At 28.4% G+C, this 23255-nt stretch overlaps 2 protein-coding genes across 2 annotated transcripts; one reads left to right on the plus strand and one right to left on the minus strand.

The window, feature by feature from the left end:
• Window positions 1–48: 48 nt before the first annotated feature.
• LOC137816029 (uncharacterized) lies at window positions 49–594 on the plus strand. Its single transcript, XM_068619131.1, has one exon. It carries the CDS (start codon window positions 49–51, stop codon window positions 592–594), a length of 546 nt encoding a protein of 181 aa, XP_068475232.1.
• Window positions 595–15385: 14791 nt separating this feature from the next.
• On the minus strand, window positions 15386–16764 carry LOC137814198 (adenylate isopentenyltransferase 3, chloroplastic-like). The gene has a single exon (XM_068616791.1). The coding sequence runs from the start codon at window positions 16533–16535 to the stop codon at window positions 15612–15614; it is 924 nt and encodes a 307-aa protein (XP_068472892.1). The 5' UTR covers window positions 16536–16764; the 3' UTR covers window positions 15386–15611.
• Between the last annotated feature and the right edge of the window lie 6491 nt (window positions 16765–23255).

Below are 23255 nucleotides of genomic sequence, written 5' to 3' on the forward strand. Positions count from 1 at the left end.
ACACTCTTGGAGAACAATTTTATAATAGCAACGCCATTAGAAACAAGCATGAAAGATCCTGGGAACACGCAAGTATATAAGCAGCTTCCTAGAGGTGATATCATATCACATGAACATTCAAAAAGAGAAAAGAACATCATGGAGATTTTGAACCTAATAACAGTGGCTTTGGCATTGCTAGCATTAGTGCCAAAGATGGAGAGCCATATAAGGCCCCCACTCATTCCTGTATCAAAGGCTCCACGTCCTCTTTGTGCATCACAATTTGCACTGGTGAACTATGCATGTTCCAGGTTGCCTTTCAGCCCTGGAGTGCAACCAGATTCTCCTCCATCCCCAGATGAGGAAGAAGGTCACGGAGAAAGGCACCAAAATCACACTCACAGACATGGCCACAGACATGGACACAGTCACAGGCACCACCAGACCCCTGAGGAAAACAACTGTTGCCGGTGGGCCAAGGAAGTCGACAGCCAATGTGTGTGTGAAATTCTGGTTCACTTGCCACCCTTCCTTATCAGACCTGTGCATCAGTACACACTCAACATTGGAGATGCGTGTGACGTCACTTACTCTTGCGGTGCACCAATCTGAGTCATTGTCACTTTAATTCTCTCAAATCTTGTCTTGTCTTGTGTTCAGTTTTTAAGGATTTGACATTATATTTATCGTTTCTGGTTTCTAGTTTTACTATGTAGCTGCAGTTTCGTCTTTACTGAGACATCAATCGGATACTATGGTTTGGTTAATTATTATTTCTATAACACTCTTTATTTTCCAGAGTCATGTGTTATAAATATGAATAGAAAATATTACTCTGTTTTTACTATTTTTTAGACTTCTATTGTTTGTGAAAGGGATAAAATGGGACAAAATATATGAAATGCGAAAAGTAAAAATTGAATATAATTAAATACAATGTTAGAAAAGTCATACATGCGTGTGTTCCAAAAGAAATTAACTTTTTAATAAGATTTAATATTACAAGGACATGTATTATGCTCAAATTCAAACCCAGAAAATATAATTCTCATATTGTGATTCATCACTTTTTTTTTTTCAAGAGGAAGCTATCAAAGTGGAAAATGTAAAATGTTCAACATAGCTTATTTTCTTTTCAACATGTTATTTATAATATATATTTTTTAGTTTCGGTAAAATGAATGAGTTTTATTTTTTGTCTGTATAAATTGAAAATGATTATTTTGCATCTCTATTATTAATTAATTTGACACTAGTTAACTTGTTAATGCGCTCAACAAATGGTTAAGTGATCTTAGGGCAAATCCGTAGTGTTATAATATAATATTAACCTATGACATATCAAATAAACTCTTAAAATTGAAAATAAATGTTACTTATCTATTTTAAAATGAATATTTGAAAATAAAATAGCAATTTGAAATTTTAGAAGGTGATTTTTTTTATAGAAAATAAAATTAAAATTTTCACATTTTAGAAAGATTAAAAACAGTGATTTCAAATTTTTATTGAAGTAAAAAACAATTAAACATTTTAAGTTTAAACCTACATTCATTCTAAGCTAACTCTTAAGGACATTTTAACTTAAACAAAAATTACAAAATTAGAAAAATTGTATGAAAGGATTTCTGCATTGATTAACTTATGGAAAAACTTCTTTATTTTTCTTCTTATTTTTATATTTAAAAGTTCTTGTGAAAAATATTGTCTAAACACACTCTTAAAAGTTATAGAATAAGATAAAGAAGTCAGAAATCCTTAACAATTAAACCCTAACTCTTCAAATTCAATCCTTACGAAGAATTCTTAAGTTTTTTCTTCCCCTCCAGTTATAAGAAAAATAAAATAATGTTGAATGGTTTTTGGTGTTTTTGGGCCACAAAACGTATATTGAACCCACTAGAGCACTAAAAATGGAAGAGACATAAACGTCGGTGTCCATCCTTAGGCATAACTCCATTCATGGATTTTTTTTGTATTCGCTAGATGAACGGATTAAGTTTTAAAATTAATTAATTATGTTCTGAATTACACGGAACTAATTTTTAAATTTGGAATAATATTTCTTTTAGTTAATTCGTAATTTATTATTGCATTTTGGATTAGATAATTTGAAAAATTAATATGAAATTGGGATTAAGTTCCGCATTATACAATCTGAAATATAATTACTAAATTTTGAAACTTTTGGATTAGACAATCCAAAAATATTATAGGTCCATAATAAATGAAGCGAAACCAATAATGAAAATATTTTCAGAAGGTAAATTTTTAGTTATAAAGTGTCCTATGGATTATCCAATCTAGAAAGTATTTGAGTTATGACTTATGGATTACCTAATTATTTTTTAGTTATAAAATGACATACGAATTATCCAATTCAAAAGATATTTTTGGATTATAATATGACTTATGAATTATCTAATCCGAAAGTTATTTTTTAGTTATCAAATGACTTATAGATTACCTAATTTATAAGCTACTATTGAGTTATCAAATAAGTTATGAATTATACAACCCAAAAGTTATTTTTTAATTATCAAATGAATTACGAACTACCAATTTTTGAATTATATTTTGGATTATGATGTAATATGGTTTCATTTCACTTCCATTTCATCCTTTTAGTTTTTGTAATCGAGAAGTTCTTAATATAAAAAAAAATACAATCAAATAGCACCAAACATTGTAACATAATACTAAAAAAAACGTAAATACTCACTTCTAACAACTATACAATTGTAAGCGGGGCACAAAACGCTTTGAAAACCATTGAAGAACCACCTTGTATGAAGATGATATCTTGATGTTTTTTAGGTTTTTTTAGTATGGTTAGTGTTTTTGTTAGTCTGATAGGCAGTTTTAGTTAAAAGATGGTTATTGTGTAAGAAGTAGTTCTTATTTATTTATTTATTTATTATTATTGATTAAAAAAAATCAATAATCCATACTTATAAGTTAAATGAGTATGAATTTCTCATAAATATTCTAACAAATTATTCTATTTTTAGTATAAGCCAAATATCACTATAGTAGGCAAACAATTACATTTAGAGTGTATCCCAACTCTCAACATAAAATATAGTTCTATCTAATTTAAAAAATCAAGTATTTGTCATATACTCATATTCAAATAATTTAAATATTACTTGTTAATATCATGATAAATTTAGACAATAGTTATAAATACATATTTTGTCATTTTATACAATAACGAGGAAGAACACATTAAAAAGAATAAAAAATAACATGAATGGAAATTCTCACAAAGTTTTAAATACCTTTACTCATCAATTACTAAATATATGATATAAAACATTTATAAAATATTACAAATTTACTGTCATGTAATTCTATATCGATTACTAAATAACTAATATAAAACACTATGGTATAATGTAAATTTTGTAATAAGGAATAAACTAAGAAGGGTTTGTATGATATGATAGAATGATAATCCTGTGACATCAATTGAGTATGTGAGGTTAGTAATAAAAATAATTACTGTTTTCTGGAGAATTTAAACAAATTAATTGAGGCAAAAATGAATTAAAATTTATAAAACAAATGAAGATCAAATAACAACTTTGTAATATGAATTTGTTGGTCATATACATGAAAACAGGGTAAACCCAATCCCATGAGTTTAAATTTCTTGAGAACCACTAAGATTAACTCTAATTGTAGTAATCCAAAGCAAACTTCAGATCATTCGACTTCTCAACGTTTTATATTAAGATGAAGTGCTTGCATGTTGTCGCATCTCATATTTATAAATAGCATAATTTTCTTTAACCAATTATAGTTTCTTATCTATTATATCACGATTATTAAATCATTAGGTAAATTCTTGAATTATTTGATAATTTTAAATTACTTCAGCATTTAAACTATTATTTTTAAGTGGGTCCTTCAATTTTTATTTATCATTTAACTAAGTATTTAACTACAAGAGTCAATAATGTTTTTTAAACAGTAATTTGTGAGAATTTGGATTTAGAATTTTACAAATGTTGGAATTCATTTGGATAGAACTATATATTTTAGGTATGTTTAGTAAGTTTCTTAATAAATTTTTAAAAATAAATCTGATTTATAAGTTAAATTATTTATGTATAAATTGAAAAAATTTAACTTATTTATAAGTTTATTTATAAATTAAAATTTAAAAGTTTAAAAATTATATGAAAAATATTTATAAATTAATTTATGCATAAGTTAATTTAGTTTATACAAAAGTTAATTTTATATTTCCTTCTTATTTTTACGGAAAATTTGTGCTAAAAGACTCCTACGAAAGTAATAATATAATTTTCATATATTAATTAGATTTATATGTGATTACCTTTCTCATTTAGACAAAAAAAATCTAATCTAAAAGTAAATATAAAAATTCAAGTATCAAATTAAAAAATATAGTTAACTTAATATTCCTATATTACTCTACATCCATTAAGAATTATATTCTTCTACATTAGTTTAATCTCTAATTTAGTTTAATCTCTAATTGTGAATTTTGAATTATATAAGAAACATATTACAACAATCAATTGTTTATGTAATTTATTCTATCACTATAAAAAAGCATTAAATAATAATTAATTTAAAAATAAAAAATAATTAATTATTATATTAATTAAATTAAATTTTATTTTATAAATTAAAAAGTTATTAAATATAGATAGTTTCTATTATAGTAATAAAAATTTATAACATAATTTCTATATTGATATCTCACATTAACTATTAATATTTTAACTATTAATTTTTTATATTATAAATTATTCACTAATTTAATTAAAAATGAATTTAAAATTTAAAATAGTTGGTAACTAATATTAATTATATACTAATATATTAATTATATACTAATTTAGAAGTTAGTTTATAAATTTTTATTAATACTAATAACTTTTTAATTTATAAATAATATTTAATTTAATCAATATAATAATGAATTATTTTTAATCTTTAAATTAATTTTTATTTAATAATTTCTTTTATATATATATATATATATATATATATATAATTACTACCTAACCGATATAAAATGCTTTGTTTTTTATACTTTGAGTCAAGTAAGGAATATATTATATTAATTATTGCTTATAAGCTATGTAATGTATTATTTTCTACATCGATTTAGACATCAATCAATGAAAAAATGACAAAACAAAATGATAATTTTTATTTTGTATTTTGGGTAGTGTCAAGATATATAATATTAGCAAATGTCCATAATCAAATTATATTTCTAATATATACATCAATTTTTGAAGTGATATAAAAATTATCTCATTTTGTACCTTGTAATAATTACATTGAGATTCTTACCTATATAAATAAAAAATAATAATCTATATAAACAGGAGTGTCATTAGTAGATGATACCTCCATGCTTAAGAAATGAGTAAAATGTAAACATGGTTAAGGCTTTTATTTTTCTTCTTTGAATTTCTTCAAAGTTGAGGCTCACTTGCACCAACCAGCCCTGTCCCACACCTTTCACCGCCCACTGCCTTCTCAATAGTCAACAGTCGGCAAGCCCTTTTGTTGCTTATAACACCATTCCAATGTCAATAAATAAAAAACAACTTGCTTAAGTCTAAAAAAAGTAATAATAATAATAATAAGGAGAAGAATGAACTAAAATTCCAAAAGCAGAGGTTGGTGCTTTAGCAACAACATTCCCATACTATCCGCTTAATTATTTTGCGTTTCAAGCATTTATGAAATTACACCGACAACCATTTAACAGTTACGAGGTTATGAGGTGGAGACAACATTAATTACTTGTGTTTACACAAATATAGCGTTTGTTGAAGCTTTGATGATGACAAAGGTGAAAAGGATCTTAAATAGATCGTGTTTGGTTTCAATTGTTTCCAATTCTCTTTCTTTTCTTTTCTGGTTCGGCATCATTGCTTGTCTCAAAAAAAATGGAAAGCTACGGTGGTCTCTGTCCTCCAAGAATAGCAGTAATCTTTGACTGCATTCTTTAGACTCATTACCTAAATTTCCTTTTAAGAATTTTGTTCTATCTTTATAAGATATAAGTAATTATGGTTATTACTCATTTGACCATTTTTTTTTCAATTTATCTAGAAGATGGTAATCCATTAAAGAAGTGTAAAATATAAAAAGATAGAGAAGTAAAACTATAAAAATGTAATAACTATGAAAAGTGAAAGTAAAGATGTAGGGGGAAGTTTCTCAAATACTTCTATACCCGTACAAGTTGAAGAGTAAGAACTCTGACGATAAAGAAAACGCGATCAAAGAAGATAAGGAAGAAGTCATGGAGCATAGGCAAGAATCAAAACTAAAAAATTTATAATGAGAAACTTTAGATTTTGAAAAACTTGTTTTGATTCACGATACAAAATTTGTTTATATAGATTTTGAAAACTTCAATTATTTTCACTTTGAAAAAAATCTATTATGAGTGGAGGTCATGGCCAGATCAATCATATAGTAAAATGGTCTTAATGTCAATCTCTAAAGTTAATGAAAAATGTTCCATTTATTTTTCATAAAGAAGGGAGCGCGTTAATTATGGAGATTGACAGTATATGCGAGATTGTAATTAATTTGGGAATATGGCTCAAAAAAAGACCAATAATGAGAAGGGATGGGGAGAACTACCCTATATAAGGGAAAAAAGATGACCTGAAAACACAACAATACTCTAGGGCTAGAAATCACTGTTTCTGGTTTAATTGTATGCTCTAGTAAGAAGACATTTCTCTTGGCTAGAACAATGAGAAACTTTAATCTTTGAAAAATTTGTCTTGATTTACAATACAAAATCCATTTATATAGGTTTTGGAAACTCCAACAGAAACAAGTAAAGAAACAAACTCGTCTTCTAAAATAATATCACCTTTTATACATTAGACGGTCTTCATATGTTAGATGGTCCTTGTCTAGTGTTTAAATGGTTATCGTCTTATACTATTAAACAGTCTCGTCTTCTACCGTTAGCCAATCCTAGTCTAACACAAATAAGACATCTTATTATACATTAGACGATGATTTTCAAACACATGTCATTAAACACAAGTTAGATGGTCCTCATCTATTATATATCACAACATCCTCCCCTCACGCTAGATGATTGATTACAATCATAATTCATAATATCTTATAATGAATTATCTATTACTATAATAATAATAATTTAAATAAAAAAAAATTATTTTTTATTTAATCTAAACAACTTTAATTTTTATTCTGTTTATTTTTTTATTTTCTGACTTTTCATCCTCTAAAGTAAAACAAAGAACAAAAAGGTGATACATAATTCTGCCTAAGCAATAATCAATCTTCTAATATTTAGTAAAGACATAATTTATTAGTAAGAAAGTCAAGAGTCATCAAGTAATAATCATCTTCATTCTATCTACAAAACATTTTGACATATATATTCTCTCTATCTTAATTAATATTTGTTGAAATTATATAATTCATTGGCTTATCTCCTAAATGAACCACATAAGCCACACGTATAGTTAAAACAGTTTTGGGACATTATCATCACATTTAACCTATTAGCCACTTAATACTAAACTGCACTGATAAAAGGACCATGGATACTTGTTTCTTCATTTTAATTCCAAAATACACAAAACTGCACCAAGTAAAAAAAATATATAAAACAGATTTACCTTCATTTAAATCACAAAACATTCAAATATGAATAATTTCCATATATGAAACAGATTTACCTTAGTCACCTTTTACCTATGACTGAGAAAGGCTAGACACATTTTTTTTTAGACCCCTTTGATTTACCTTTGTTGTTCAGTTAAAAGAGTAGTTACATGAACATAATTTTTAAGTTTTTGAGGGTTTATGAATTTAAATATAAATAAAAATGTGCTTGTTCACATGTTAATTATTACTATGTTATATTAATACTTGGTCTTATTGTCAAACACACATTTAAAAAAAAAAACCTGTTATATTTGGTCAAATTTCAAAGCAGGATAGATGCTACCTTAAAATTAATATTTGTAGGTATAAACTTAAATTAAGTTTAAATGTTTTAAAAAAATAAATCATGGTGTAGTCTTTATTTCCATTGAAAATAATGATTTTTTGTAACCTTTGCACTATAGAAATAACTAATATTAGATTAAAACCCTATACGTTTTGCAGGTCTGTTTTCTTGTACTTTATGAATAAATACGTTTAATTAAAATATTATCTAATGTTATAATAATCATGATTTAAAATTTTAAAAAAATAGAATACATAATATATACACACTTTATTTCTCTTTTTTTTTTAATTTGTCAAACTTTACATGTAGAACGTCCTGGATGACAAAATCATCTTTTAAATTTCAAATATAAAACTAAATTATATATTAAGATTAATTGAAATTTCTCTTAATATTTATCTCTGACATGCCACTTTTTCTATATCATGCATATCAATTTTTTTTCATATACCATTACTTAAATTTAGTCAATATAAAAAATATATAGTTATGAGTTTTTATACTAAAGATAAGTCAATTCTTTTACTAAAAAATTAGTATACGATGAAGACATATTTCACTACTAGTTGATAATTAACAAAAAAAATAATCAATATCAAATTATTTCATCTTTAATGCAAACTTTTCATGTATGAAAATTTCATGCTTCAGATGTATCAAATTATTAGTTTATTAACAAATTTTTTATATTTACTCTTCAACTCGAAAGTTCGATCTCTTTAAACTTTTTATTATATATCAATATAATGCTCATAAAAAAATAAAAAATAATATATATATATATATATAACAATATAACAATTCCAGATATCTAATATTTTTATTTATTCAAATTTATTGAGATTCTTCATGATTTGGATTGTAAAAGTTGGACTTAGAGTGTTAAAGGATGAAATAAGCCTTATTTTTATGGACCAGAAAATTTAATAAGGTTATGCTTTAATCCTAATTCAACCTAATCAAATCTTCGATATATAATATATAATCGAATCAATTCAAAATAAATTGATATTTTAATTTTAATTTTACGTACTGCCAAATCATAAAAGTGTATAAGCTCAAAAACAATAATGATGCTCTATAATATATATTATAAAACAAAGACTGTAAATGTAAATATAATATTGTGTGATTATAGTTATAAAATATTAATACTTGTTAAAAATATATGTTTTTTAAGAGACACCAAATTAAAAATGAAAACTTCTTCTCAGTTTCCAAGATTAAAAATATTCATATAAATCATAATAATGTATATGATAAATTATGTTATACGTTCAGTTTATATTGCTCCTATAACACACTTCACACAACACATAAAAATAAACTATACGATATGGTAAACATAAATTATACAAATAGTATTTACTTTTGTACGAGACGGGAGATTTTTTTTTTTTTCTCGTATGGGTTTTTTTTCGTATTTTGAATAAAACATTTTTTTATAAAGGTTGAATCATCCTTGCTAATTCAATGGTAGAGTATTCTACTTTTAAGAACGACTATATTTTTTACACATTTCTATGAAGCAATCGCTTCATCGATACTATTGGTAGAATTTGTAAAATTACGACTTATTTGAAAGGAATGACTGGAAAAAGTATTATGTCATATCAATAAAGAATTTTAAAAATATTTCATTCTTATAAGATCTATCTCAATTTTTTTGTTTGAATTTATCAGATATAACATTCAAGTGAAATTTTATACAAGGACCAAAATATTATAGATTTAATATCTTGTCAATGAGATTCATGTTATGTGGACTAAATATTATTGGTGAAAAAATGTCACCCGCAAGAAGAGGAATTACACATGTTACAAGATGTTGTTCCAATTGCTTGTTACATGCAAAGAACATGAATTGGAAAGAAGACCCAGATGATGGAAAGATTATGTGAGATATGGGTAAGTCAAACAAAAATCATGAAAGATAAAAGAGCAAGGAAAATTAAAGTAATGTTTGTTGGACAATGTCACATGTTATCTTGACTTTTATATATCAAACTTGTTTGTAGTGAGTATATTATGTGTATTTTTTTTATAAAGATTGAAACATTCCTTTAAGTACTTTATTTTAATTTAATTTATTAAAAAAATTGGATTATATATAAGTTGAATATAGAAAATTTGTTAGTGTAGATACAATTTTCTTCAGTGATAAAAAAAACTCTGATTGTCATTCATCAGTGGCATTTCTTATAATATTATGATAGTTTTCTAATATGGAAAATTAAATGCTTAAAAAAGATTAAAATTTGTATATATAACTTTAACAACTTCAGGATAATTAGAATGATTTACTGTAAAATATAGCTAAATGTAAATTAAAATCAAATGTAAGAAGAATAAAAAAATTAGAAAGTGGTTAATGGTGAGAGCTAAGGTATATAGTCACGCCGAATTCTTTGTTTCTTCTTTTTATTACTTTTTAACCCATTTTTTTGCTTTAAGTTACATGCATGCTACTATAATATTAAACGTATTTTTAAGTCTAAAGTATTTTGTCACATAGTTTTTTTTTCTACCTTTTCTTCTAAATATACTTTTTTACCAGGACTGTAACACTAATACACACATTTCCAACCACTATTTTATGATTGGTAATTCAAAATGAAGACTCAACTTTCCATGACATGTTTGTAATCTAAGCTATGATTAAAACATGTTAGAAAACATTTTCCAAAGCATCTTGAAAACTTAGCCGTTGTATATTAAGATAAGATTTTCTTTTCAACTTTTGAAAAGACTCATCCAATTGTTATAAAATTTATTTTATTTTATCTATTTCAAATACTTTAAGATGGATAGTTTATATAAAAAAGAGAGAAATATTACGAAATGAACTTTAAGTCTAACTCAATCCCATAAAACCAACTTATAGGGTTGAGGTTTATATACAATGAAAGGCTCTAATCTCTAGTCGATGTGGGATCTCCAACAAGAAAGTTTATGAACAATATTTATATTTTTTTAATCTTAAAAGTTATGTTAAAATTAAAGATGAAAGCATTATTTTTAAATAAAGTTAAATTTATTTAGTAATTTTATAATTATGTACGGTAAAATTTATTTCTAAACTAAAAAATATTTGGAAGGTGCATTTTCAAATCTTTAAGAATTGAAATAAATAGGATACACTTGAAAGGAAAAATTTCAAAAACTATTTAATTTAAATTTTACATTTTATTCATTTTTAAAATATTTATTTTATTTTATATAAAATTGCGTGTGTTCCACATTTTTTTTTTATTTCAAGGAGAAAAAATTTTCAAAATATACTAAAGCCAAACACAATACTAAAGTAGGATGAGAAGCCCTTTTCAGATAAATAATGGATTATTTCTAAGAAGGCCAGTAATATTGTTTTTCAAACAATTGTTGTCTTTTTTACATATTCTGAAAAATGCTATAAAAATTAAAATTGAATTTATCTGCTTTTAGATTGAGCTAACCTTGTATTTGTTGAAGGTTTTGAAAAGCCTTTAGGATTCAAGAAAGTTACTCCAACATCATTTCCTTCATACATTATTGATAGAAGAGAGAAATAGGAAGGAGAACCAGAGAAAGTTGTAAATTTGATTCCAATGTTTGATGGGAGAATTTAAAAAAAAAAATATTTTTATTAAAACAGTGATTTTTTAAAAAAAAAAACCTTTATAAGCTATTTTTTCCTACCAAAATCCCACATATAACTAAAATTAAAAGTATTTAACATAGTATGCATATACTTATTTAAATTAAAAAAAAAGACATCAAAATTAGTTTATAAATTGATCAGAAAAATATTTCTTTCATTTTATTGTAAAAAAGAAAAGGGAAAGTTGAAATTATTCTTTTCTCTTCTCCCATAGCATATGATTTAGTTCAAAAAGCATTTGCATGAAAACTTTGTAATGATAATTTGACCAATGAGGATTCTAATGCAATCATACAAGGTAGGGGTGAAAGTCAAAAGGTTGAGAAATCAATATACACCTTATACGAAACATTTTCATCTCACTTACAGCATCTTTGTTTTGTTTTGTTTTTTTCTAAAGAAAAAACCATTGAAGTAACATTAACATAGAAAAAGTAGAGACTAAAATTACGTTGATTAACTCCACCTCTAAAAAGCTAAATCATGTGTGTTTTTCTTTCTTTTCATTTAACTTTTTAACTTTTTTTTATCAACAAGAAAAGATATAATAAATGTGATACATTTTAGGGGTGGTCCAACAACATTCTTACAAAGTAAAAGAGATATACACTTCAAGAAAATCCTGACTGTCTACTTTATCACAACTAGTTAAAAATGACTTAAAATTCAAAGACCAACATTGTCACCCTATCAACAACTATTAATTGAGTTCATATATATTAGGGGTTCTAGGCATCAATCAGAGAACGAGAAACTCGTTGATGGTACATTTGACAAGATCCAAGACCAAACCTTAACCTATGCCAAGGAAAAGATTTCAAAATAGTTTACCACTCCCCCGTTGAATAAACAATTATTTCTATGCCTCCAAATCTCACTTACCAACTCAATCCAAACATTATTCAAAATAAGATTAATTGAGTGGTCGCATCAAGAATTTTAAACTGCTTGAAATGTGACCCAGGAGAGAGAAGATTTATCGAACTCACTCCTAACCAAGCGTAACAAAGATTCCAAGCTAGCCAAGCGACTCTACAACCAAAGAACAAATGACTTGTCGACTCCTCTAACACCCTACACAAACAACAAAAATTACTCTCAACCTGAATCCCACGTCTCACCAAGTTGACCTTGGTAGCAATCTTATTTTTAATCACCCTCCAAGCAGTGACATGAGCTGAAGGAAGAGCCTTAATCTTCCAAAAAATTTGTACATCCTCGAACAATCCTCTACTTCCTCCCCCCTTAATAAACCGTAAACAGACTTGACAGAAAAATCTGCAGCCTCGCAACCCTTCCAAACCCATTTGTCCTTAGTCTCCAAGGTGAGGCTCTTATAGGATACCACCTCAAACAACTAGCATACCTGAGACTCTTCCCAAGCAAAAGCCCCCTTCTCCAAGTTAAGTTCCATTGCCAAACATTATTGACTCAAACTCCGCAGTCGCTTAACTTTGCCTCCTTATTGTCAAACAGAGAAAACAACCTTGGGAATCTATTTTCCAAGACTCCAGATCCTACCAGTCGTCTTCCCAGAACCAAATATCTCTCCCTTTTCCAACCTCCCAATTATAACAGTCTTTGAACTTCTCTCCCCATTCCTATGACTTCCAAATCTCTCCACCACAGAGAGGCTTTGTTGTTCCTAGCCCTATGCTCTTTCAGACTTCTCCAACCTTCATACTTAGACTCAATAACCTCCCTTCACAAACCACCCTTGTCCGAATTCAAACGCCAAATCCATTTTCCCAACAAAGGTATATTGAATTGCTTAACATTTATAATGCCAAGATCGCTCACATCCCTAGACAAGCAAACCTTATCCCATGTAATCTTCCTCCCTTCAGACCCTTATCCCCACAAAAAGTTCCTTTGCAGACTCACTATCTTCTTCAGCACAATATATGACAATCTGAACTAAGAGAGATGAAACAGTGGGATAGACGACAAGACAAATTTAATCAGATAGATCCTCCCAGCCATTGAGATGAATTTACCCTTCCAGTTGCCTAATTTGCTCTTTATTCTACTAACCACTTCGTCCCAAGACATTCCCCTCTTATGACACCCCCCTACGGGCATCCCCAAGTATTTGAAAGGAGTTTCCATCACATTTCAATTTAAAATAGTCGCTAAACGGAGAATCTCAATTTGATCTACCCCTATCCTGCCGATTCTATACACCCTGACTAAACCTTCAGTCGTTATAAGAAATAAGAACGGTGCAAGAGGGTCTCCTTCCTTCAAGCCTTTTTTCAGAATAAACTCCTTAGTAGGCCTCCCATTTACAAGAATTGACACCGACGTTTATTCTTAGCAAGCTTTAATCCAAGAGATCCACTTTTCGCAGAAACCAAGTCTGCCTAACATATAATAAATGAAATCCCACCTCACGGAGTCATAAGCCTTTTTGTAGTCCACCTTGAAGAAAACACAATTTTTCTTCTTCCTCTTCATCTCATCTAAGACTTCATTGGTCACTGGAACATCATCCATAAGCCCCCTTCCTTCAAGAAAAGAATATTGCTTAGCATCGATGACTTTGTTAATCACCTTTTTCAGCCTAATAGACAAAATCTTCAAGACGATTTTATACACGCACCCTACCAGCGAGATGAATCTGAAATCTCTAAATTGTTGCGAATTATTTGTCTTAGGGATAAAACAAATAAACGAAGCATTTGACCCCCTAGGCCACTTTATGTTGACCAGAAAATCTTTTACTGTTAAAACAAAATCATCCTTAAGGCACTCCCAGCAAAATTTAATGAAGCTAAAATTGAAACCGTCTGGACCACGGCTCTTCGAACTATCACAACTCCAAACTACATCCTTAACTTCCTCATCAAAAACAGCTACGACCAGCAACGCATTATCTTCATTAAAAATGGAGTTGAAACGAACATTGTCCAACCTAACTTGAGGCTCAGACATCCCATCAAATCTGGCTTTAAAGAACTCTTTGACCTTAGCCTTAATCTTCTCTTTATCACCGCACCACTGACTGCTCACTTCTACTTCGTTGATCTCGTTCCTCATTCTCATTCTCCTCCACTTCTGAGAAGAATGGAAGAATTTAGTATTTAGATTTTCTTGTTTTAATAAGTATGTACGTGTTTTTGTGTTTTTTTGACGCATAAGATTTGAACAAATTACGACTTTTTAAGTAATAATAAAAGGAAAAGAAACTGTTTATATTCAGACACATATTTAATCAACTTTCCTCCTTATAATTATGTGTAAAATTAAAAAGAAACTCTTAATATACAAATTTATCAATCAACTCAATGTTATATACTTTTATGATGTTTTCTTATTTGTCTTATTATGATGTTTTAAAGACTTAATAACATTTTATCCGTCAAATATTGAAATTCTGCGATTCTAGTATATTCCAAGTTTTAATTGTGTTAATCAAAATTTTCAATTATCTGATTGTGTAATTTGATCCCTTAGAAAATGTTTGTTTCAAAATTTTATTATTTGAAATTTTATTTTAGGGAAATTTTGAAAATTACTTGGTTAGATTTTAAAATTCTTAGAAATGTTTTGAAATTTTAAAATAGAGTTATTAAAATGAAATTTATTATAATCTCACTTTCTCGGAGCATCACCCAAGGATATTAACAAACAGGAGAGTAACATTCTCAAATTTTTATTCCTGGAATAGATTTTACCTTCATGAAACAAAAACACTCCAAAAGGTTCTCACATCGATAAGAAAAATCAACAGATAAAACAAAAAGATATTGGGAGTAAAAATAACAGAACTGGTGTTTTTTTTTTCTGAGATATTCAATACAGAAGTAAAGACAAATGAGTAAAATGATCCCCGTATGAAGATGAGATCAAGAAAGAACATGAACATGTAACGATCTTAGACTATAAAATAATTTCGACAGATAATGTTCATACACACGAACATGAAGATTGAAAAGTTGACGAAAGAAAAAGATGTATTAGGTTTAACTGCATGTTGGTTTAGTTTGGTTGCATAGAAGGTGCGACTCTCCCAGAAGTGGAATTGGCAGAACTGAGAAACTGAGAAACAATGGAGGCACAGGGTTGCGCCACCATGTTATTCCAAGCCTCATTGGCGTCGTGGCCACGTTTCTGAAACACAGGCGTGGCGCAAACGCGGTGGATCTTCCACCCCTCAACACTACGGAGCATGTGGATTCTCCCAAGTTGCTTGCATGCCAAGTGGCACGTGTTCCTCTTCACGTCCCTCACCGCCTCCTGCAGCAGCCGCATCCTCGTCTCGCCGCTCGCCGTCGCCTCCCGCCGGAAGTACGCGTGGAACTCGGAAACCCCAATGGCCTTCCTTATCCCACGAGCGTAATCGCCGTTGACGTTGAAAAACGGTCTCAACTCGTTCACCATTCCGCAACGGAGCATGTGGTCCACGCGCTGCGCCACGTAGGAATGGAGCACCGGCACGGACACGTCGACCCACAGAAAGCACCACTCGAACCGCGGCCCGAACCTCTCCACCAGCGCCTCCATGTACGAGTTGGATCCTCCCACCACTATCGGAACCTTGTCGCGGCGCGTGATGGACTCGATGGCGCGTGAGGCGACGTCGCAGAAGTCGGAGGCCGTGAACTCCGTGTCGGGGTTCTGTATCCCCAGCAGATGATGTGGGATCCCCCGCTGCTCCTCTTTGGTGGCCTTGTTCGTCACAATCTCAAGCCCTTCGTACACTTGCATTTTGTCAGAGTTTATGATTTCTGAGGGAAAACATGTTGCTAAGTCCACCGACAACCTCGTTTTCCCGCTCCCTGTTGCTCCCATCACCAACACCACCTTCTCTTTTGGCCTCATCATCTGGCTTTGTCCACTGGAAGGAACGTTTTTCAGAGGCTGTGTTGGTCTACACATCACTCTCGACATCGTCATGCTCATCGAATAAAAGGGTCAGAAATTAAACGAACTGAGAGTGAGAAAACTACCAGAATAACTAGTGTGTTTATATACTTTTATATATGCATATATATCACGTATGTTCAAAGTTTTTGAAAGGAACTTTAGTTGTGCAGTGTGTGAGATTGACAACAATGGTTTTGTTGGTATTTATAGGTAAAAGAAACGAAAGTATCACTCTCTGTATCGATTTGTTGAAGATTGTAAAACAAAGTCTAGGAATAATTATCAGTGAAGAAGAAAATATATAGTGGTCGTCACAAAATATTCCCATGGTTTTAAATCAGTGACGAGGTCTCGGGTCAATCCCATCTTCTCTTTTCAACTGCATGTTGCTATCAGGTCAGCGATTTTCAACCCTCGATATTATCACGTAAAAGTATTTATTTCTTGTTTTTGAAAAACAAAGAGAGAGGATTAGTTTGATTTTGTGGTGAGATGAAATGAAACAAAACATGTCTGGTGGGAAAAGTTTGTGTATGTGCTCTGAAGAGGAAGCTAGCTAATTAAGGTGTTTGCGAAACAACATGAGTGGACCGTGAGCACAAGGTTCTTTTTCTTTCTTTCTATGGTGGGGCTGTAGAAGTAGAGCATAAAATTGTGGTGATAAGATCTTGTTATTCGTTTCTTTTTTATCTACAAATTTTGTCTCTTATACACGTAGAGAAGTTTGAGCCTGGGTAGCATCTACCTCCTATCTCACAAGATCATACCAAGATAGCCTTAAAATATATGGCCTTTTACTCCATCACAACATAGATTCGATCAAAGACCAAATATTAAAATATTTAAATATTTTATAATATATATGTGAATGTAAAGTGGAATTAAACTTATAATTATTTTTTAATATATATAAATAACAACATAAATTTTAAAATATTTGCATTTTTATAAATCAGAAATACTTTTGCTTAGTACTTTATTCGGCCGATGTCAGAAGAAACCTGGCTAGCTAAAGTGATTTCAAGTAAAATTCAATTGTACGGATGGAATATTTATCTAAGGACATCATATTTTTTTATGGTACTTTAGCGACATTGATATCCATAGCTTTTTATTTGAATAAATTTTACTTTTTACTATATATAGTTTCATTTTATTAGGAACCGTGATCCAGTCAATTATTGAGCTACTTAATCACACATGCATTGAATTGTGTAGGAGAATGATACTTTGATATATACTAGTATTTTTTTTTTCAAACTCTATAACCAATAATATTATTATTTTATTTTAAATTATTTTTTATTAGTTGAATATAATATTTTATTATTAAAAGGATTTGTATGGAAGAAATTTGAGAAAAAGGTGTCCGAAACTTATATTTTCCAATTTAAACCCGGATAATTCAATTGATGTTGCTTATAAGTTGGATCAACCTGTTAACTGTAACTTTGACATGTCAAATATTTTAGTTTCCACTAGAACAACAAAACTATTTCTTTACTTCATTTATATGTTAAAAATATATTTGTATCCTATATGATGTTACATGGGGAGGAACACATATACATATTTTATATATGATTTATATATGAAACTTTGATTTTAATGATGAGTTTTGAGAGAAAAAATGGTTCAAATTAGAAGTTGTTCAATGATGTTTCTGTTGTCAGTTGAATTTTTAAAACATTGTTTTTTTATAATTATTTTTCTTTTTATTTCATCACTTGTGTTTCTCACTTCTCTTTATCTCTTAAAAGAAATGTGCAACTTTATTTATAACTATTAATGAATAGAATTATTTTTTTAATTGTTTTTAAGTTTATTAGTTTACCATTTTAAATTTATGAATATAACTCATCTTATTTATTTGATTATTTATTAAAATAATTATCTACCTATTAATAATAAATATTTTTTATTTACTTTATATATATATATATATAACTTTTGATGTACGTGTATTTTGTGCAATTTTATTTTTAATCATAATTGTTAATATTTAATTCTCATAATTTTAAATTATTTTAAATTAAGTTTTTTATTTTAAAATGCATCTAATTAATAATTAATTCACTGTAAAAGTGAAAAATAATAAAGTAATTTCTCCTCATAATATGTTATTGCAATCTTTAACCAGGAAAACACATGAATTTGAAGTCCACATCTAATAGATTTTTTTTTATCAGCAATGAATAAATAAAATTAAAAGGGATCCTTAAGACACACCTCTAAAAGATTTTAATAGGACCATAAATTCAGAAGCTTCTGACAACAAACCAGATGTGTTAAAACAAAACTATAACAACACTAAAAATTATCCTACCACCACTCCTTTCTTGAAAACCAAAGGGATCATAGTCTAAGAGGTAGCTAAAAGAGAGAAAACAGCCATAAGAGGCATCAAACCCACCAATCCGGCAGAGAAAAACCAGAACTTAACATGCTTCAGCAAGTTATGAAAGTTGTGATGGCTTGCATTCACCAAATTTCATATCTGCAAGAGATAGATAATTGACGCATTTGTCATTATACTTTCATCATAAAGATATTGCAACTGAGGGGACAGAGAAGTTAGCTACTATGGGGTTGAACAACTATAGACTCCATTAAGGAAAACAGCTCAAGAACTGGATCTTCAGCCCGAACAAACCCAATGTAAGGATCCTTAAGGCAAATTTTACATCTCAAAGGCTAAAAGTGGCCAAATTCCTTTAACTTCACCAAACTCACCTCTAATAGATAATGCAATTATTTAGGATATATAAAGTAGTGATAAACATTAATTCTTGTCGAGTTAGATAATAGTGACTTGTGACCCAAGTTAGAGCATTAAGGTGATGGAAGAAGCAATATTGGAGTAAGAAGAAGATAGTGTATTATTTAGTGTTTCTTCTCCTTAGATATAATAGATATAAGTGTGGCTGAATTGTGATTCCTTAATAGAATTGTCGTCGGCGGTCATTAAGCCTATGTCGGAGAACCGTATCTAATGTGTTCTTATAGTGACATGAGTGCATTTGATTTTATAACAATAATTAATACATAACAAGATATATTTCTATAAATTATAAAGAGATCCTCATACATATATATATATATATATTTCTCGTATTTTTAATATTTTTCTAAGATAATTTCATAATATTAACTTTTAAGAATTTCATCACTCTTATATATCATTTTCACATTAATTTTAGTTTAAACTTCTTTTTTTTTTTCAATACACCTTTTCACATATAGTATTATTGGGTTTGGGGTGACAATAATAAGAAAAGCGATATTTTTAATAAACTTAAAATAAACTCTAATATTATCTTAAAAAAAAAAGAAAGGTTTAACTCAATTGTAAAATATTGACTTATAAACTGAAAATTCTCTTCACTTAAAATAGAATTTAGACACTAACATATGTGATGTTGGGTTTTTCCTCTTAGAAATGCCTACATAAAAATGAAATGAAAACCCAAATATGCCTAGGAAGGAAATTAATTAACTATTTTAAGCACCAGTTTTTAATATACAAAACAATGACTGAATTGACTCATATTTCATGACTATACAAGGAATGATCCAATAAAAAAAACAATGGCCTTTGCAAACCTTTGTTCTGATGAAAGTAAGATGACAATTAGGCAAGTCATCAAAATGGGAAACATTACAGTTCTTAATGTTTGACCTTTTCTAAACTAATCCCGTTCCTTAAAAAACAGATTAACTCCACTGGATTAGGTTGCAATTAGTGTAGAATGCATGGTCAAGTAAGGAAGCTGAATTGCTTTAAAGGAATAAACGAAGTCCTAAATTACCTCTGCAGTTGCAAGTGTCTATTGATTACGTATAAGAAGTTACAGATATAGGTAACCAGCATGTATATGTATTTACACATGTGGTAACGTGGTAATGATACATTCACAATTTTATTTTTTTATACATCACATACAACTTTCAATACTATTATTTTAATATTTTTTTTCATATAATTTAATTACAACTTTTTTTCTTTTTTTTTTTAAAGAGGGCTTCCTATGTGCAATGGAGATCAATACCTAACATTCATGACCATCTAATGACCCCACGCAAGTAAGTAATTACAAATTTATCTTTTATTATACATATTTATTTCTAAACTTATCATATCAATAATTATATATAACTCCAAGGGTTATCAAAACTATCATTTTCCTTACACATAAGAGTAACTTCCATAAATATTATAATAAACTAATGGAAACATAGACGCAGCCTGTGTACCCACATTTTCCTCTTTTATTCAACTTTCACATACAGAACTAATTTAACATACATACAGAACTAATTTTGGATAAGTCGAAATTGAAAGACAAAAGTTAACATGTAAAAGAAAAATGATCAATTAATTAAACAACCTATTTTGTTTTCTTTTTCTCTAGTTTAAGTCTCTCTTCTTCTTCAAGTTTTTCCTCTTCTTTCATTGAAAGTTTTGAGTGTAATGATGTTTACTTGAGGTTATTTTATTTTATATGTGAGATTTTATTGAAAAATTGGCGAGAGTATGCTCTCTCTTTCTTCTTGTTGTTACCTTAAAATAAAGAATTAAAGAAATAGTGAAAAAGTTAGTTTACATATAAAAACTGTACATTAATATTAATTTAAAAATTAAAAATATTTTATTTTATTTTATTTTTAAGTAATTTATATTAAATGATAAAATACTTCATTGTATTAATAAAATGAGATATAATAAATAAGGATAGAATCAGACAAAAATTATGTACAGCAAAAAACGATTATAATGGATAATCCATTTATATATAGGTATAAATATTGAAGATCTCTCGTGCTTAAATATAAAGTTAAAATTAGTTATATAAGTGATTATAAATTTTATCTTTTAAATTTAGAATTAAGTTAGATTTAAAGTTTTAACATATTATCATAATTCTTCAAATTCTATCCTAATAAAAATTTATTGAAATTTGATTTATCGTAGTACTCTTATAGGCTGCTATCAAATTACTCGTGAATATTAAGTAACACACAAATTGCAAACCTCTTTAAGAAAAGACTTGGTTCATATATTTGCTTCTATATTGAGCATGTGAGGATGATTTTGGTATTGAATGAGACACAGTTAGTGGAACATGTTTTCTGTTTAGGGGAGATGCACTTGGCTTGCCAAGGAGAACACAAGTGCATCAATCGCTACCTTTTATGAAGTCCTTCGTGTAACATGTGCTTACAACAATCTATTTTGCTGTCCGCAAGACATACTCACATGTATATAATAACATTGTGTAAGACTCAAAGTGAAGATGTAGCATCTGTGTGGGTTGTGAAGTATTGCATGATGGCACCGAAATAGTTAAAATTGGGACCATAGCTTTCATGTTACATCACCATTCATGGTGTCCCACAATTGTTTCAAGATGACAACGTAATTCCAACTGATAGCAGTTTAGTATATCATAACAAAACAACGTGGTCTGCTATGACATTCTTTTTGACTCATTTTCTGACCTAACATATTCTGAATTTGACTCTGGTCTGTCACCGGAACAGGGGAAAAACAGAGGTTGTAGCACCGTTTGTCTTGAGATGAGGCCCATCTGAAAAAGGCAGGATTTGAAAACCAAGTACCAAATGTTAAGTACACTACACAACTCAATGTACTACAAAGCTTCTACTAATATTAGTTTGGTGGTTTTAGTTAGAAGTTTGTTTTGTTACAATATTTTTTTCATGGTTACACGCTCACTACAGTATTTAGTAAAATAAGTGGGTGGAAATGTTATCTAATAATCCATTTTATAAGATTAACATAAAATTTAAACAAACTTTATAAGATCATATATTACAACTTATTTTAATAAGATTAGTTAACTAATAGAATCACTTCCTATCTATAATTAAATTTATAACAAATATTTAAATATAGAAAACTTTTTGTGTGAATGTATCTTTGCGTGTGTATATATGCAAATGCTTGGATGGAAGAGATATAGTTATCAGTTATTCCACTTTTTATTTTTAAATTAGATAAAGAGATAAAAATGTGTAGGCACATATTCTTTATATTCTAGATTATTAAAAGAAAACTTAGTATTTTTTTATTTTTTTTAAATATCAATATATCCATTACACACTTATAAAATATTAGAAAAATAAATAAATATAAAGTTTTAGTTTAAAAATATAGTTAAGGGTGTACTGGTAATCTAGTCTTATTGTCTCTTTTATGATTTGGTCTTCTATTATTTGGAGTCCGTGTGAGAGAATGTGATTCATGGAGTATGAGATATTTGATTCTTTCTTCCTGCAACTCTATTATGTTCTTTTAACTATTACAAAACATGAAAATATTATTTTATTTTTTTTATATCACCCTATATTTTAGATTATATAATCTGAAAAATAATTTTAAATTCAAAAATAGTTTACAAATAATATATTTAAAAAAAATATAATATTTCAGATTATATAATTTAAAAATCTGAATTTGAGAGTAATTTTTACATTATGTAATCCAGACAAGTATATGAAAAAAGACTTCTAAATTACATAATCTGAAAGCTAATTTCATATTAAAAAAGACTTTCAGATTATATAATTCGAAACTAATAATATATATATATATATATATATATATATATAAAACCCTATATATTACATGATCCATAAGCTAATTACGAATTTGAAAAAAAATTGAAATATTATAGTTTAAAATATTACAAAATGACATTTTTGAAATACCAAAAATATTTATGAGGATGAGAG

The sequence above is a fragment of the Phaseolus vulgaris genome, chromosome 1, assembly GCF_000499845.2.
Source record: "Phaseolus vulgaris cultivar G19833 chromosome 1, P. vulgaris v2.0, whole genome shotgun sequence".
In the NCBI taxonomy this organism is placed as follows: Eukaryota; Viridiplantae; Streptophyta; class Magnoliopsida; order Fabales; family Fabaceae; genus Phaseolus; species Phaseolus vulgaris.